This window comes from Ambystoma mexicanum, chromosome 12 (assembly GCF_040938575.1).
Source record: "Ambystoma mexicanum isolate Mex_15411 chromosome 12, UKY_AmexF1_1, whole genome shotgun sequence".
Lineage (NCBI taxonomy): Eukaryota > Metazoa > Chordata > Amphibia > Caudata > Ambystomatidae > Ambystoma > Ambystoma mexicanum.
In genome coordinates this window covers 619,655,729-619,672,351 of record NC_090936.1, presented here as the reverse complement: position 1 = coordinate 619,672,351, position 16,623 = coordinate 619,655,729, and the positions used below count along the sequence as shown (strand labels likewise).

The window sequence follows — 16,623 nt, the reverse complement described above, 5'->3', positions numbered from 1 at the left end:
GACCTCTTTCAAAAAACTGTCATGTTAAATACTCTGCCAGCAGGGAATGTAATTAACTTAACCACCAGTATCTGTTTTACTGCTTGATAGACTACAAATTCCTCCATGTTTGCCTGTAAATATAGTCACCTGAACATTGCAATTCAATTGGCCTAAAAATAATTTTGTGGACTCATGGGATGTGTACTTCCCCAGTGAATGTGAATTCTACGTAAGCAGACAATTTAAAATGTGCCTGATGCTGTATGCTTAGTATGCCCCTTTTTTATACAGGCGAACAATGGATCTGGATTGAATTACTGATGATATCTCAACACAGACTTCGTTTATTGTGAACATATGATTGAAAAGCCATCATTTAGCTATTAACAAGTAGGCTAGTAATTCTACTGGCACTATAATCAGGAGAGCGCAGCACTGATCAACAGCATACTAGGTTTCACAAACAGATAATACACACAATCTACCTTCCAACCTGAATACATCCAACTTCCTAAATCGCGTACTTGGTTTTAGCACTATAGATAATAGCTATGAAATGTGCAGCTCTGTGGGAACCTTCTCACACATGTGTGAAAGTGATTTCCAAAAAGGCGAGCAGGCCCCCTGTAGTCTAAGATAGGATATTCAAGCAAGTCGAGGCAGAATTACAGGAGCAGTGGGTAAGCCATTGATCAATAGGCAGAAACCAGTCCTGCACCAGGCGACATGCTTATGAACACCTGACTCGAGTTGAGTGAGGGAGATTCTTATAGGTAGGGCCAGACCACTTTATATGCTGCAAGTAGGGGAGGGTGTTTAGAGGCAGAAAGGCAGTGAGCTTGGGTAATATTGGAGACAGAACGAGTAAGTGTAGGCTTTGTTGGAGGAAGGAGGCCGGAGAGAGGAGGTCAGAGTGCAGGGGATAATGCTGCAAGTGGTGAAGACTAAGGAAGTGTTTAGGATCCTTAGTGAGGTGGTTGAGATCAAGGTTGAGATCAAGGATGAGGCTGACATTATAAAAAAGAACTGCAAAGGTTCTGACTCTCCCACCTGGAATGTCGTCTTATATTCTTCAAAAAAACATGATGATCTGTATTATGTTTACCACAGAGAAAACTTAAATGTTTTTTAGCTGCATTTATTTACGCTTAGACTTAACAAAGTGTCTGCTGGCCAAAATATTGCCAAACATTTTACCACATTTATTGCAAATGCTGGTTCTGTGAAATTTTCATGACTAACAACATCTTTAAGCAAAACATGCCAAAATTTCTGTAGTATTTCTTATAGGATTGGTTACTATACGTGGTAATACAATGTATGTGTTAGTTTTCTTTGTTCTTTGGTATCACTAGATGTTTATTTTGCAAGAGAGAGATTTCTCAAATGCAGTCATTGAAGTCTGTGCTTTATTGCAATTTTTTTTAAACCAGTAGTTCATTTCTTGACAAGATGTTAAAAAATCTGGATCACAGGAATAGTTTCTTCTTGCTCATAAGATCGCAGTGTGTGGTAGATTATTGATATTTGAATATGTACATTTTTGGCATTGACTTTAAACCATATACAACAATCAATAAAAGACAATGAGCAATTCCTAATTTAAACAAGAAAAATATACAATTATATGGATTGAAAATATATAAATGCAAAGTACATTACAATATATAAGGACCAAAGAATTATATAAAGTACAAAGTACATTACTGTGTATATATACAGAATTAACAATCATATCGTATATACACAAACAGTGCATAGTTATTCCATTCAACAATTAAACCATGTCGTATAGATTCCCTATAATTCATCAATCAAGACCGATCAGGATTCAATTATTTTCAATTCCAATTTACAATTTATAGATATCTCAAAAACTGCCTACAATTCATCAATCAGAACAGATCAAAATGCAAGGGACAATATCCTGTATAAACCCGATAAAATGATGTAAAGTTAAAGATGCATTGATTTGTATAAGCACATGACACATAATTATTCCAAACATTAATTAATACACATCTTAAAAAGTCACTAAAATTCCCTAGCCAGAGCATATCATGTAATATACAACAATAACGCCCCTATATATCTTAAAAGTTCCCGAAAATGTATCTGTCAGAGTGGATCATTTAATTTAAAACATTAAAGCTTCTAGGTACAAATACAAACTAACAGAACTATTATTAAAACTAGACATGCTTCGGTATACATGAATCCATCCACTTCGATCATATCTTTCAGGAAGCATAGTTAATTCTCCTTCACAATTCCAATGTATTATCCCACTATCTCATTGACACCTACTTCCTCTAAACCGATCCATAGAAATGCCCATAGGCAAACAGTTTGTTGTTCTCATTGACTTCTCAAAAATCACATTCTAATCTGCCAAGCTACTGTTAAAAACAGAGCAACATTTCTTAATTGAGCTTCATTTTCTAACTAGGTTTATTTTTAATATTGTAAAACCATTGAAATAATTTCATATTTCTGGTAAACGCAAATACATTGATGATAGAATCAATTTGGCCACAATCATGTGTAGGTACAAAGGCGAGCCGGTGTTGCTAAATACATTAGCTGCCTTTTAAGTGTCACACATATATGCAAAACTTATAATTATCCGACTGATTGATCTATAGTAGAAATATATTTCCTAAAACCCACCTGCAGAGGGAATAGCAGCTTGGGTTTTTCACCGCATTCCTCCTCACTTATGTACCACCTTGCTGAAAATCTTCCCTAGTGGGTCTAACAATGATATTGGATGATAGATTTGCAGAAGATTTCATTTACCCTTTTATTAAATTGGGACCAGAATTGCCCCCTGCCACCTTCGTGTGACCACCCCCAATAGATAATTATACAACATAGATAAAAAGGGATACTATACTGTGTCTGAGCAGTACTAGAAGTGAGCTGAGATACCAATTGCTGTAATTCTCTCACCGCTGCTGTTCTGTTATACTATTCTCTGCCACAATATCCCCCTCTATCACATCTTTTTATACCAGTTGCCAAAATTCTTTCTTGTTACTTGATTTAAAAGCCTTTAATAGGGCACACCACGATTCATGCCTAAACTCCTCCTATTATTTATATTACTTTGACAATGAGATAATTGTGCAAGTAGGATTGAATTACTTGCAGTAGTTTTTCAATACCACATTGTATTTTGTTGTCACCCATAATCAGTTTTTAATCTAGGAAATCAAATTTTTTGCTACTAAATCTCAAAGTAAAATGCAAGTCGAGAAAATTATGAATTCATTTTACAAATTCAAAAACATGACACTAAGTACCTTTACATAAAATTAACAACTCAACAATGTATCTAAACCACAGCATTATGTTTAATTCCATGTATTTTATTGGTTTGCAAATATATATTATTCTTTCCAAAAGGCCTTAAGTAAATTAGCATCAGCAGGTGCCAAATAAGGGCCCATGTTTGTCCCACAGAGTTTCTGAAAAAACATTCACAGTACAATAGGTGTTAATAAGAACAAAATCAATAAACTCACCCAACATTGTGGTTTGCTCTATATTGTTAACTGAACAATTTCTCCAAAATATTGTACTGCTTTCATACCTTGAGTGTGATTAATAGCAGAATATAAAGATATTCCATCTACTGTAAATCTGAGGTACTCTTTCCCTTATGGAATATCAGTCAATCTATTAAGAGCATCACCTGGATCGTTAATGTAAGGCAGATGAGCAATAACATAAGGGAGCAAAAAATATCCAGGAAGGTTAAAAGAGGTTCAGTTTATGACTAATAAAGCTAACAATTGGTCAACAAGAAGGACATTGCAGTGATTTATGAACTTTGGGAAAGAAACAAACAGAATGTCAGGTTTCATGGCTATTAAAGAAAGAGGAATTGTGACTCATTCCATGAAATCAGTCCTATATAAGACCACCACTAAATAATAAAAAACAAATATGATCGTGTAATTGTTTATATGTTGCAGAAATCCCAAATGACAATATTTCCAACCACATCCGAGGGCTTTATAACAATATTATAATCATCATACAAGATTTTTTAAAACTCCACATCATCAGATTATCACTATTTCTTGTGTGGTTGTTTGCAAATTATTTGATTGAGGTCTGCTTTCACTAGGTTTTCAAATTCTTTTACATGTGTATCATCCATGCATATGGATCGAAACATTGACTTTGGTTTAGAACCACTATCAATGGATTGACTTTCCTATCTTAGAGCAGTAAAATAAGATTCATCGATTTCAATTTCTGATGGTTCATATTCTAACACTTCTAAACATAATCTGGCTTCTACTTCTCTGATCGCTACATTACAGAAAGGTTCATTGGGTGCACTACATTTATTTTTAATAATGGAAAGCCATTTACATGATTTCATATTTCTGGTAAACTTAAATACTTTGATGATTGTATCAATTTGGTCACAATCATGTTTAGGTACAAAGGAGAGCCACTGTTGCAAGAGAACTCTCTTTCAACGATATTGATGTGTTGATGAAAGTAATCACCATTGGAGAATCGATTTCATCAGATAAAAGTATGTTTTTGAAATAGAGTTTGTATCATAGAATCTGCCTTGATTACTTTTGATTGCCTATTCCTCATACTCTCCATCTATCTCTGCCCATCACCTCTTGTCTTTGTGTTTGGATATTTTAAAATGATTTCTTTCTCTGTATCATACACTCTGTGATGGTGCATGCATTATGGTTCCTGTGCTTGCTTAGCCCACACTGCTCCAATTCATTTGTAGCTAGTAATTCACTTGCTAACAACTCCTCTGGAGATGCAAATTCAAATGTTTCCAGTAATTGGCATTGGGCAAGAAAATGTAAAATATGTAACCAAATTAAATGCAATGTGCCCTCCAGATGAAGGTTATTGGAGAACTATGCAGACCTACCCTGCCCCAGAAAGGTCACCAACGAGGTTTTATTTATTATTGTTGATACAGCAGTCTATTTAAAAAGGGCTGGGTGGGGGCAAATGGGAGGCGACAGGTGCCTGGCTGCTTATCTTAGCTCTGGTTTTAGCTCTGCTGTCACTGTTGCTACAATCAGGCCTTAGGCTCGAACCTGGCTTGATTGGCTTTCCCTTCTGTATAATTTATCATGCTGTTTTATTATGATATGTGATTCCCTTACAAAACAAAACCCACACAAAAAACACATTTGTAAATCTCGCTGCAAGCATTATAACAGGATGGAAATAGAAGCAATGCTCCTTAAAAAAAGAATTCAATAAAAAAGACCTTCAAACATCTATATTGGTATTACACTAAATGGGCCAAATGCCATCACATGTTGCGCATATGACATAGATACATCTGCAATGTACTTGCACTGGGGCAAATGTCTTTTATGCATCCGTAAAATGAAATTAAAGTGCCACTGTTTGTATGGCACCCTAGTTTTCAGCAATTTAAATGCCTCTTTTTCCCTTAAACTCTAAAAGCACTTGTATAATTGTTATAATGACACAGTGGGCCTTATTATAAGTGACCAGGTCTGGAAATAAAGGTGCTGGCACCTTTTCCGGAACGGATCACTGCGAGTCTGTCGGTAGGGGCACTGAACTACTGGCAGGCCTGACGAACGGTGCCGGTGCTTCAGGGTTCCCATTTCCATGAAGTCTTATAGGACTACATTGGAATGTGAACTTACCGTACCGCCACTGCCTGTGATATCCCAGAAGCACCGGAATGTCAGGCTGCGATAACGGTAATACAAGGTTGCCTTCAACCCGACGGTAGCATCAGCGGGTTACCAGCAACCTCGTAATGAGGCACAGTGACTGGTTACACGCATTAATACAGAATGGACATTTATTGTAAAATGGGAGATTTTTGAGTGATACATTAAACTGTTTGTACGCTTGAATTTCTACAGTTCTTGTAGGATTGCTTTAAAAATGGAAAGTATCGTTTTTGGTAGTAAAATAATTGATCTACCGTACGATTTGAGCACCTGAGCAAGTTCAAGGCAACACATGAAAAATGATGGTGGTACCTAGTTGGTTTCCACCCAGACTGGTACTGGTACTGGAATAAGTACTGGTTGACATTCTGCAAAAGCTACTCTGGTGAAGGGCTAACCACTAGTAGAATCTTTGATTGTGTTAGATGCCTCCACTTCCTTCGACACCCAGTACCATAGCATCGTTCTGCAGAGATTGTATTTGATGGCCATTCTGCCATATTACACCTTAAGGTACGTTGAATCTTTTTTATCTTACCAGCTCATCTGAGTAAGCCTGAATTGGCTGGTGACATGTTTCACTCAAGTGATGTGTATGTTACCTAAGTGCTCTGTACCCCACTACATATTAATTGTGGCTATAAGGTGGCACTCAACGCGCTGCCTAAATGCTGAAACTATTAGCATGTTAAGTGAAGATAGGCAAGAGATGGGATGTGTGGAGGCACCCAGAGTCTGTCAGTGTTGTTGGGATTGTTACCCACCCATTGACTACCCAAAACTATGCTAGTCCCAATGGCTGTTTTCACCAACTGCCTGCCACATGAAAGGCTCCCCAGGGTTCTTGTTCAGCTAGTTCTGTGCTTTTAAGAGTATGCCAATTTTATTTCCAAATAGTCTTCTGTAATTGAATGGCTTAAAGTCAGCTGTAATACAGGACACCATCACCTCTCTCGCCCCAGCCTTGGCTGACCTCTGCTGTCGAACGGGAAATCATATTGTGCCTCCTATATTGCATATCTTGGCCTAAGCCAAGTCGCTCTGCGAAGAAATCCGCGTAGCAAGGTCCTGACCTTAGATCAGTTTTAGCCGCTATTTTAGGTTCATCCGCCATTTTGATTCACACTCCAAAGTCACCCTGTGTTCTAAAATGGTGGACAGTGTCGTTCTGTTTGTAACATGGCCGTCTCGACCTCTACATACGAGTTAATACTTAAACTGCCCGCAGGCCAAATGTTAGGGTCAATGTCCTTCATTGACCTGTGGATAGAGGATTACCTGTGCCAACGATACTAATCCATGAACATATATTATGCACAATACTGTTCGAGCTTCTAATGTGAACACTTGTTTGACTATATTCTACAAGATATGTGCGAAGGCTCAATGTAGAATCCAAAAACGCACTGTTGCTATTGTAACCTAGTGGAGTATGAATTAAGGATAATCCATAAATGTATAGATGCATAAATTAGGAATGAACTCGGCATGAACCCCTAGCACGAGAAAATGGTTAACCCACAAATGGGCTGGACATCAGATTACATACTGTATAAAAGGCACGAACATTCTGATGTACAGTCCCACTCACTGCACACAGCGAACAGGGCTGGTATTCGCTGTGTTGTACTGAGGGCCTGATAGCTATCTGTTGCTTTGTCCTTTGAAAACTGTTCAGTTGTAGAATAAAGATCTGTGTATCTTTTGAACCTGCTTTGGTGTATTTCCTTTTGGGGTACTCAGCCTCGATATCTTCTTTTTTGCTTTTACACTGCGACCACTGATTCACCACTGGGTCATTCCCTCAACCCCTTAAACACTCTCTTGTGCACTATCTGCTGCCCCTTCTTGTCTGGCTAACTATCGCCCTATCTCTATCACCCCATTTTTGGGCAAACTCATGGAGTAGCTGGTCATCCCCCAACAGAACCTCCACACCCAAGTGGCTGGCTGCCTCCATGACCATCAGTCCAGCTTTAGGGCAGTCAGAGGCATGGTGTCAGGCACTCACAGTCCCAGGATCCCTCAGGTCCGTACTCCAAGCCTCTGACATCTACCATGCCCAAGCCCGCACTACCTTGTTGCAGCAGCAATGCTTTACCTCACCGACACTTCAGCAAATGGGCACATACTCGCAGAAGAATATGCAACAGACACGCTGTGTGGGGCGATTTGGCCAGCTTCATCATTGGCAGCTATCATGGTGTTTATCCACACGGCCATCAATGAGATGTCCACCTTGGCAACAGGACGCGGAGCTTGCCATGTGTTACAAAGGCAACGATCATGCGACCCAACATCCTTGGCATCCATATGCCCGTCTGCTAACAGTGTCTCTATGATGACACGGTACGGAACCCATCACGTGTCACGTATGCAACTATCACGTGACTCAGTATCAGTGGCAACCCTGTAAAACAGCGGCTGCTCGCGCCATACCTCGCTTCTCAGCTGTAGTTCCTACTCAGCGTTTGGCGTTTCATTTCTGGATTATTGCTGTTTTGGACCTGTTCTGACCTCAGACTACGTTTCACAAACTGCCTTTTGCCTTGCCCTTTTTTGCTGTGCTGCCTAGTTTTGCTACTGGCGTCTTCAGCTCTGACCTCGGACTCGGAATAAAGGATTGCTTCTGGATCACCCTTCTTTGTGTTGTTTTGCCTGGATTTTGCAGTCTTGCTTCTTGCCTTCTGGATCACCACAGATTTTTGCTGGAGCTATGCCCCATTCCACCTGAAGCTCCCATCCTGACATGATTCATTCCCTCTTTCCTGTCCCATAGGGGCTTCCAGTGAGTTTTAATCTTGCCTGACCTTGTCACCAGGGTCGCTCTCTGCTGCTGCAACGTAGCTCACTGAGGGGGCAGTGACACCGGCCTGGGGTAACCTTTTACTTTTGTTTTGCCCTCCCATCTTTACGGCCTACATACGCCTTCCTGGTAGGTGCCCTAATTGTCCATTTCATTGTAGTTGCTCATGCTCTTGGGTTTGTTGTGTATATTGCCTAACCTGCCCATTTCCTTTGCAGCCACTCGGAGGAACCGGTGTTCCTGTTCCTGCCACCTGTGGCCCTAAAAACCGAATAGCAAGTTTCTTGTATCTCGCTGTTGGGTACTTAGGGATGGAGGTATACATAATCTACATGATCCACTAGTCTTGACACATGGAAACTGCTCTCCTCAACACCTGTGAAGACCTAGTCTCTAACCTGGACACTCCCTCTGTTCTGATACTCCTTGATCTTTTTTCTGCCTTTGACACAACCATCCACTCCATCCTCATAAACTGTCTCTGTGATACCCTAGGCATCTATGACAGGGCACTGGCATGGTTTACCTCCTTCCTTTCAAACAGACCTTCCCAACTGCAAATGGGTCCTTTTCTCTCCTCCAGCACTCACCACCTGTGGCATCCCTCAGGGCTCTATCCTCTCAGCATGGCTCTTCAACATCTACCTGGCCCCTCTGGCCCTCCTGATCTCCAATTTCTCCCCTCATTTCCAGTGTTATGCAGATGACACCCAGCTCTCTTTCAATCTGCCATCCTCCAACTCCTCCTCCTCCCTCGTACCTGACTGCCTTTTTGCTATTCAGCCATGGTGCTCTGCCAATGATCTCTACCTTAATGCCAGTAGGACTTAGATCCTTCTCATTGGGACACCTGCTCCCGGTCCCTCCTCCCCTCCACTCTCTGGCCTGACTCCCTGGGGCCCCTCCCCTCACCCACCTGTGAGGCAAAAAAACTTGCATCATCTTTGACTCCTCTCTCTCTTACTCTCCACACATCATGGACTTTGCCAAGAAGTCCAACTTTCATCTCCACCTTCTCAGGGGTATTCTACCTTTCCTCGCCTTCCCTCAGAAGCTCACATCCTCCAGAGCTCTGGTTCTCTCTAGGCTGGGCTACTGCAACAGCATCTTCCTCAATCTGCCTCTTTCCTCCCTTTGCCGCCTTCAACTAATCCAGAACAGGACAGCAAGACTTATCCTTGGCCTCAAGCCCAGAGACTACATTTCTCCATCCCTACAATCCCTCCACTGGCTCCCGGTGACTTCTATGATCAAATTCAAGGCCCTTTGCATCATCCACAAGGCTATCTGGGGCATGGGGCTGCTTTACATCCAGATTTCCCTCCCTAAATATCTCCCGGCCAGAGTCTTTCGGTCTTCGGTCTTCTGGCTCCAACTCTCCACAGGTCAAACGTTTCTCCAAGCAGAGAGTAGGAGGTAGATCCCTTTCCTCTGCTGGCTCCTCCCCCTGGAATAGTCTCCCTCCCTCAGACTTGAGCCAGATCTTCTTAAGCTCTGAAAACTTCTCAATACTTCCCTTCCCTCTCCCCCCCCTGTGTTACTTCTCCCCCTGCTTCTGCTGCGACTGGGGCTTGGTCCCCTCAGGGTCATACAGGGCCAGACCAACCCCTGCCAGGCCCATCAGCATCCTTTGCCAGCACTTGCCCTCGGACTCCCTTTCTCACACTATCCCATCTTGGTCCTCCCTGTCCACCGCTCCCATCCTCCCTTTCCCCCTGGAACTTGCCACCTTGGCACGCCCAGCACTTCCATGTCCCCCTTCCCTGGGGGCACACCACTCCTGCACCTCTCCTTCTACCCGCTCCCCACTTGCACTTACCTCCTTGTCAAGCACCTCCACGGTAGGATTGTCACAAGGCCAATATAACTGTTTTTGTTGTTCGTGTTTCCCTTGTGCCCCCCTCCCCATCTTGTCTTGTGAAGCCTGGAAACACTTGTGTATAGGCTGAACCACGTCCCTGGGGTTGCTGTTAGTACTCTTGTTTAGAAGAGAATTGCCGTAGCATTTTGGTGTTGGACTGCCGTGTGGGTGGGACAAAGACTGATATGCAAATGTATATTTCCCTTCTGTGAAAGATCAGTGAGCTAAAGTGTGGCTTTGGACTCTTGAGTGGGTACCTTCTCAAAAAACAGGTCATTTAGCTCTGCTCGTTCTCACACAGAGAGGCGCCTATGACTATTTTCTGAATGTTTAAGGGACTTGGGTTTAGTCACCCTAAGTTTACTAGGGTCATCCAGACATGGACCCCTTGCTCACTGTGCTCAGAGAGGCACAGCTCCACCTCACTGATGAGGCCCAACAAGGCTGAAACACGTGTCTGGGGTTGTTGTTGGTACTTTTGTGCAGAAGAGAATTGTGTTAGCATTTCGGTGCTGGACTGCCCATGTGGGCGGAACAAAGACTGATATGCAAATGGTAATTTCCCTTCTGTGAAAGGTACAGTGAGCTAAAGTGTGGCTGTGGACTCTTGAGTTGGTACCTTCCCAAAGAACAGGTAATTAAGCCGTGTTCATTCTTGCAGGGGGCGCAAACGACTATTTTTTGTTTTTTTACTTGTGTATAGGCGCCATACAAATGTCCAATACATTTGTTTTATTAATAAATGTAGCTCCTGATGTAATCAAATGTCTTAAGCTAATATGCCTTCAGCCACTTGATTTATAAGCTATATTTGTGACCTGTTCTGTGCACTGAATTAATTGGTAAAACCAACAGTTTTCGGCTCATTTAAAGACATCAGATAGACATTTGCCTGGTGCTGCCATAACATGGCCAGGCCCTAAACCCTTTTGCCATCTTTTTACATCTTATGGCCAGGGAGTGACATTATAGCAGTGTCTGGAAAACGCCTTTCTCATAGCTACAAAAAATAAATAAAAATAAAAGGAGGGAGCGAGAGAGAGAGAGAGAAAATGTGAAGAAGAGAGAGAGAGAGCTGGAGGGAGAGAGACTAATCAAGCCTCAGCATAATCTCGTGCAGCAGCTGGGCATTAATAGCAATGCTGTGCTGATAACGTATAGCTTTTCTTTAAACGTTCTAACGGTTTCTTGTTAAAGACCCATATGTTTCAAAAATGCCTCAACACTTTATCTCTTCTTACCCTTTATCAATGATGTTAATCAGACGTTGTGTTTATCGGGCTCAGTATCTGGCACAGACTAATTCTTTGAAATACCTCTCCACACCCCATTAGTTTCCATATTTTAAACAGTTGTTAAAGCTGTCAGTTGCCAACACAACAGAACTTGTATCCCTTCTTAACAGACGAGAAAAGGGTTTTACTTAAAACTCAGAGGTTCAATGTGTTAATATCCCCTCAAAAATATCGCCATACAAGAATGGTGGTGTATTTCTGCGACAATATTAATCCATTGAAACTGCGGAGGGGACTCCTGCAACCCCCATATTATTTTAAAGGGAGCGGGGGACACCCCCACAACCCCTGCTTCCTTTTACCCCAAAAATGATCCCCACTAATAATATTGCCTAATCGCCTATGGTCGTTGCCGACGACCATATACATGGCGATATTATTGGTGGGGATAATATTACCTGATACCAACTCAGATTACATTGAAATGAGGACTTCTGGCGCAACGTGAATGCATCTCGCTTAACTTTGAGCAGCTGCCACAACAGATTTGAGCTTTTCATGAAGTGTCCCTCTAAATGACTTGTTCGAAGTATAAGACTCACCCAGGGCATACAATGAAGACCTTATCGGGACAATAGGTACTTCCTGTATTTGGAATGTTGGCTTACAACCGACATTCTGTTTAAAGGAACAGCATCTCTCTCGATTTGTATCCCATCCTACTCCCTCCCTTCTTTTCAGAAATATCTATCTCACTCATCCCTTTACAACCTTCCGATTACACCGTCTTTGACTTGCGAATTCCTTTGCTATTCGCGCTGCTCTTACTAAATCACAATAGTAAACTACTCTTCTCATTTTGATTCTCTAATTTTAGTTCCACTTGCTGATTTTTTGCATATAGATGTAATGCATTGTTTTTATAAGAGCATTTTCTAAACATTAACTGTATATCTAAAATATGTCATAAATGAATGTTAGACGTCAGTGTAAAGTATTTCAGATGTTTGGCCACTCTGTATTTATGGGCATAATATTAATTCAGATTATGCATCTGAAAACATTAATACTTGCATTCCTCTGTTATAGCCGGTGCTAATGCTATTTCATGTATCCAGTCCACCCTCGATGTGCTGGCGTTATGCTTGTGATGGCAAGTGAGCATTTTGCTATTCAATGCCTTCTCCTGGCTGCCATCTTTGGGAGAGTGAATAAGGCCATATTAAATGAGGAGGTGGGCCGACCCTGTTGGTAATTCCCGCCGCCCAAGTGAAGGGCCTGTTTAATATCACCATTAGCACCCGTGTTGCTCCTTACACGGGTGCTAATGTTTTTTTTTGTTGTTTTAAAAAAAGAAAGAAATTTACCTTTGCAGCTAGGTCCGATGCCACGCAGTGCTGTCATCCAAGCAGTCTGTTTTCAATGTTGATGACTGTCATCATCAACATTGAAGAGGGACTGCCTGGACAACAGCAAGCATGGTGCCAGGCCACACTGCAAATGTTTGGTTCATTTTTTGGGGAAAAATACCACACTCTTGGCACCTATGTAGGAAACTACACGGGTGCTAAAAGGTGAGGGGATTGGGGAGCGGGGAAGGGAAGGGATGGGGAGCTAGGTGCCCAGGCAGCTCAGAACACAAGCATGTACCATACAGTACAGACCACGTTCCGAGACTCCTGATTGGCCAGCGCCCCTGCCAGGGGGATAATAAGCCTTACATCCAAGCCATAGACACACATGGCTGGAGAGACAATGGCCCTCATTATGACACTGGCAGTAGCCATAAAACCGGCACGGCTGCCGCCGGTATAATTTTTTTTCCGGCACCCGCGAATGGGAATTACAGGGTCATTACGGCCTTGCTCAACCAGGTAATTACCCATTCGCGGGTGCCGGAACATATTTTTCCCCATTCCCATTTCAGCCCCAAAGGGCCAGATTTGTGAATGGTGTTGGTGCATCCGACATGCTATGCTCGCGGGTGCCGGTACGCCTGCCAGGTCAGACCTGGCGGGCGGAAAGGCACCCGCGAGCAGAACTCATAGTTTGCCGGTCCGGTAGTAACGGCGCCCATAGCTTACCGGCGCCGTTACTACCGGACCAGCAAACTTATAATGAGGCCCAATTAACAACATTCACGAAAACGCATATCATATTAAATCAATAAAATCCCAAAATATCAATTGACTTCAGTAACATCTCCAGATAGTTCTAATTACATCATTTTTTGTGAGAGGGAATTAGAGTTTAGACGCAAAAGGTTCTGATAAAATATTCAATTAAATAGAGCATTGATGATTATGACAGACTACATGGTTGCCTGATGCATCCCATTGACTCGTGCAGTTCGCCTTGCCCCGCCTATGCTACCAGAACCCATAGCCATTGCCATAAATGCTTTCATACTAGCAATACAATAACATTGTTACTGGCTGTGGCCAACTGAGATGCTCTACTACGCTCTTTTCCTAAACAAATGCACTCTATGGACCACATCCCTCACACTCTCTTTGACCTGCTGGTTCCTCAGGCTATAAATCAGGGGGTTTAACATGGGAATCACAACTGTGTAGAACACAGAGGCTACTCTGTCCTGGTCCATCACGTAACTAGAGGTAGGTCTGACATACATGAAGAGGCTGGTGCTGAAGAACAAGGTGACACAGAGGAAGTGAGCAGAGCAGGTGGAGAACAGCCGATGTCTGCCCTCCGATGAGCGGGTCCTCAGCACGGCAGAGATGATGAAAGTGTATGAGATGATCACCACAAAAAGGGAGGCTGCCATGACACCCCCACCTACAAAGATCAGCACTGCCTCGTTGGTCCTGATGTTGGTGCATGAGAGTTTAAGCAAGGGAGGGACATCACAGTAAAAATGGGTGATCTTGTTCGATCTACAGAAGGACAACGTGAGGGTGAGACTGGTGTGTATGAGGGCATTAAGGAGGGCTCCAAAGTATGCCCCAGCAACCAGAAAAATACAGGCGTGCTTTGTCATAGTGACCCTGTAAAGCAGTGGGTTACAAATAGCAACATAACGATCATAGGCCATGATGCCCAGGAGTAGAATGTCTGCACCCCCCAGGAAGACAAATGAAAACATTTGCGCTACACAGCCCACTAGTGAAATCGCTTTCCTCTCTGACAGGAAGTTTGCCAACATGATGGGGGTGATGGTGGATGAATAACACAAGTCCACAAAAGACAGGTTGCTGAGCAAGAAGTACATGGGTGTGTGGAGACGAGAAGAAGTGCAGATCAGTGTCACAATGCAGCTATTACTGAGCACTGTGATGATATATACCAGAAGGAACAGCACAAATAGCGGTATCTGGAGGCTAGGGTTCTCAGTGAGGCCAAGAAGGATGAACTCCACCACCCTTGTCAGGTTCCCTCCAGCCATCTCATCAAAGCAATGGACCTGAAGGCTAGGGCCCTATGTGAGGCCAACCAAGAAGAATGAACTCCAGCACCTCTGTCAGGTTCCCTTCAGCCATCTATGTAGAGCACGAGACCTGGAGGGTTGGATCCTCCATGAGTCGAAGTGGAATGAACTCTTGCATTCATGTCCAGTACCTTTCACGCATTGATCCAGAGCATGGGACCTGTAGCCTAGAGTTCTCTCTGAGGTCAAGAAGGGTGAACTTGGGCACCAAGACCCAGGGCAGGTTTCCATCAGTCATCTATTCAAAACATGGTACCGGATGCTCATGGTCATCTGTGAGAGAAAGGATTCACTCAGGTGCCCTTGGCAGGTTGCTATCAGCCATCGTCAATCTCCAGAACACAAGGCAGAGAGCTGAGAGTTCTTGATGGGGCCAAGCAAGACGAATTGTGCACCTAGGCATTGTTACCTTCTTCCATCTACAGGGGTGTAAGACCTGCTGGGAGTAGAAAAATGAGACAGATATGAGAAGAGAACATGTACTCCTATTTTACTCTGCAGGGATGATAAATTGATAGACGAAAGTGACAGCATTCATAAAGGATCTTGGAGAAGTCATGACATATATCGGTAGTGCTATATTTGAAGTTCACCCCAATTCCTTCCACAGCCATTTTTACTAGGCATCAAACATATCCTTACTGTGCAGGGAAGATCTACTGGGTGTCTAATACAGTGTGTGAAATGATATGCAGGTTTTTTCACAACAAAAAAACATAAACTAATGTACGTGTGTTGTACACAATATAATTGCATTTTAGAATGCATGAAAGGGAAGTAGAAGTTTGGTAAATTCATGAAAGAAGAAAAATAATTTGTGTTCTAATTGTCTGCAAGAGGGGTGAGTGATACATTACCCTATGTGCACCCCCTTGCTTAACTGACACAGGAAAAGGAATTGATAACTGTTGATTTCAGAGGCTGAAAATACAGCTTCTGCCATCAGCTTGGAAACAAAAGCGTGATATTTTGGCATGCCACTGTTTCTCATGCCAATTGCTTGAATTGTAGAGAGTGCACAGGAATGTATTCACCAGCACCTTCCCCCTCCTTCAAGATGTGGTGAACACAGAACGACCGGTTTGATGCAGTAGAACAGTGAGCTTCGGCTGGTCTGCCCCTCCGGTTGCTGTGAGGCCTCTGCAAAGGACTCGAGGACAGGATGCTTCCTTTTCAGGTCTGCTCCTCAAGCTTAGTAGAACCATTGTAGAATGGTTGGTCCTGGTCCACAGCACTGGCCACTCCCAATGTGCCCTGGGAGTGCTGAGGGGACAGATCTTCCTTCTGTCTTGGACGGCTTCTTCTTCACCTCTGGCTGAGGGCTTTTGAAATTACAACTCTCACAAAAGAAGTCCAGATGAGTTCTTCAGGACGGCTCTATGACCTAAAAGGATTCAAGGGGAATGTAGAGGAATCTGCTGTAGGGGTGAGAGGCCCCTTCTTTAAAAGGCAAAATCCTCTAGATGATTGGTCTAAAGCTAGCCTGCTTTTGCGGCCCAATCATTGCTTCTGCTGGAGTGGACTTTGCCTTGTTGATGTCACACCCACATTTCTTTGCTCAAGTGGAAGTGGAGGGG

General features: G+C 42.9%; 1 protein-coding gene across 1 annotated transcript; it reads right to left on the bottom strand.

Moving 5' to 3' along the window:
- Positions 1 to 1,373: 1,373 nt before the first annotated feature.
- Positions 1,374 to 16,344, bottom strand: LOC138513912 (olfactory receptor 8U9-like). Its single transcript, XM_069629052.1, has one exon. The coding sequence runs from the start codon at positions 15,002 to 15,004 to the stop codon at positions 14,057 to 14,059; it is 948 nt and encodes a 315-aa protein (XP_069485153.1). The 5' UTR covers positions 15,005 to 16,344; the 3' UTR covers positions 1,374 to 14,056.
- Positions 16,345 to 16,623: the final 279 nt, after the last annotated feature.

Excerpts from the sequence above, each read along its gene's own strand:
- LOC138513912 (XM_069629052.1), bottom strand. The coding sequence starts at position 15,004 with ATGGCTGGAGGGAACCTGACAAGGGTGGTGGAGTTCATCCTTCTTGGC.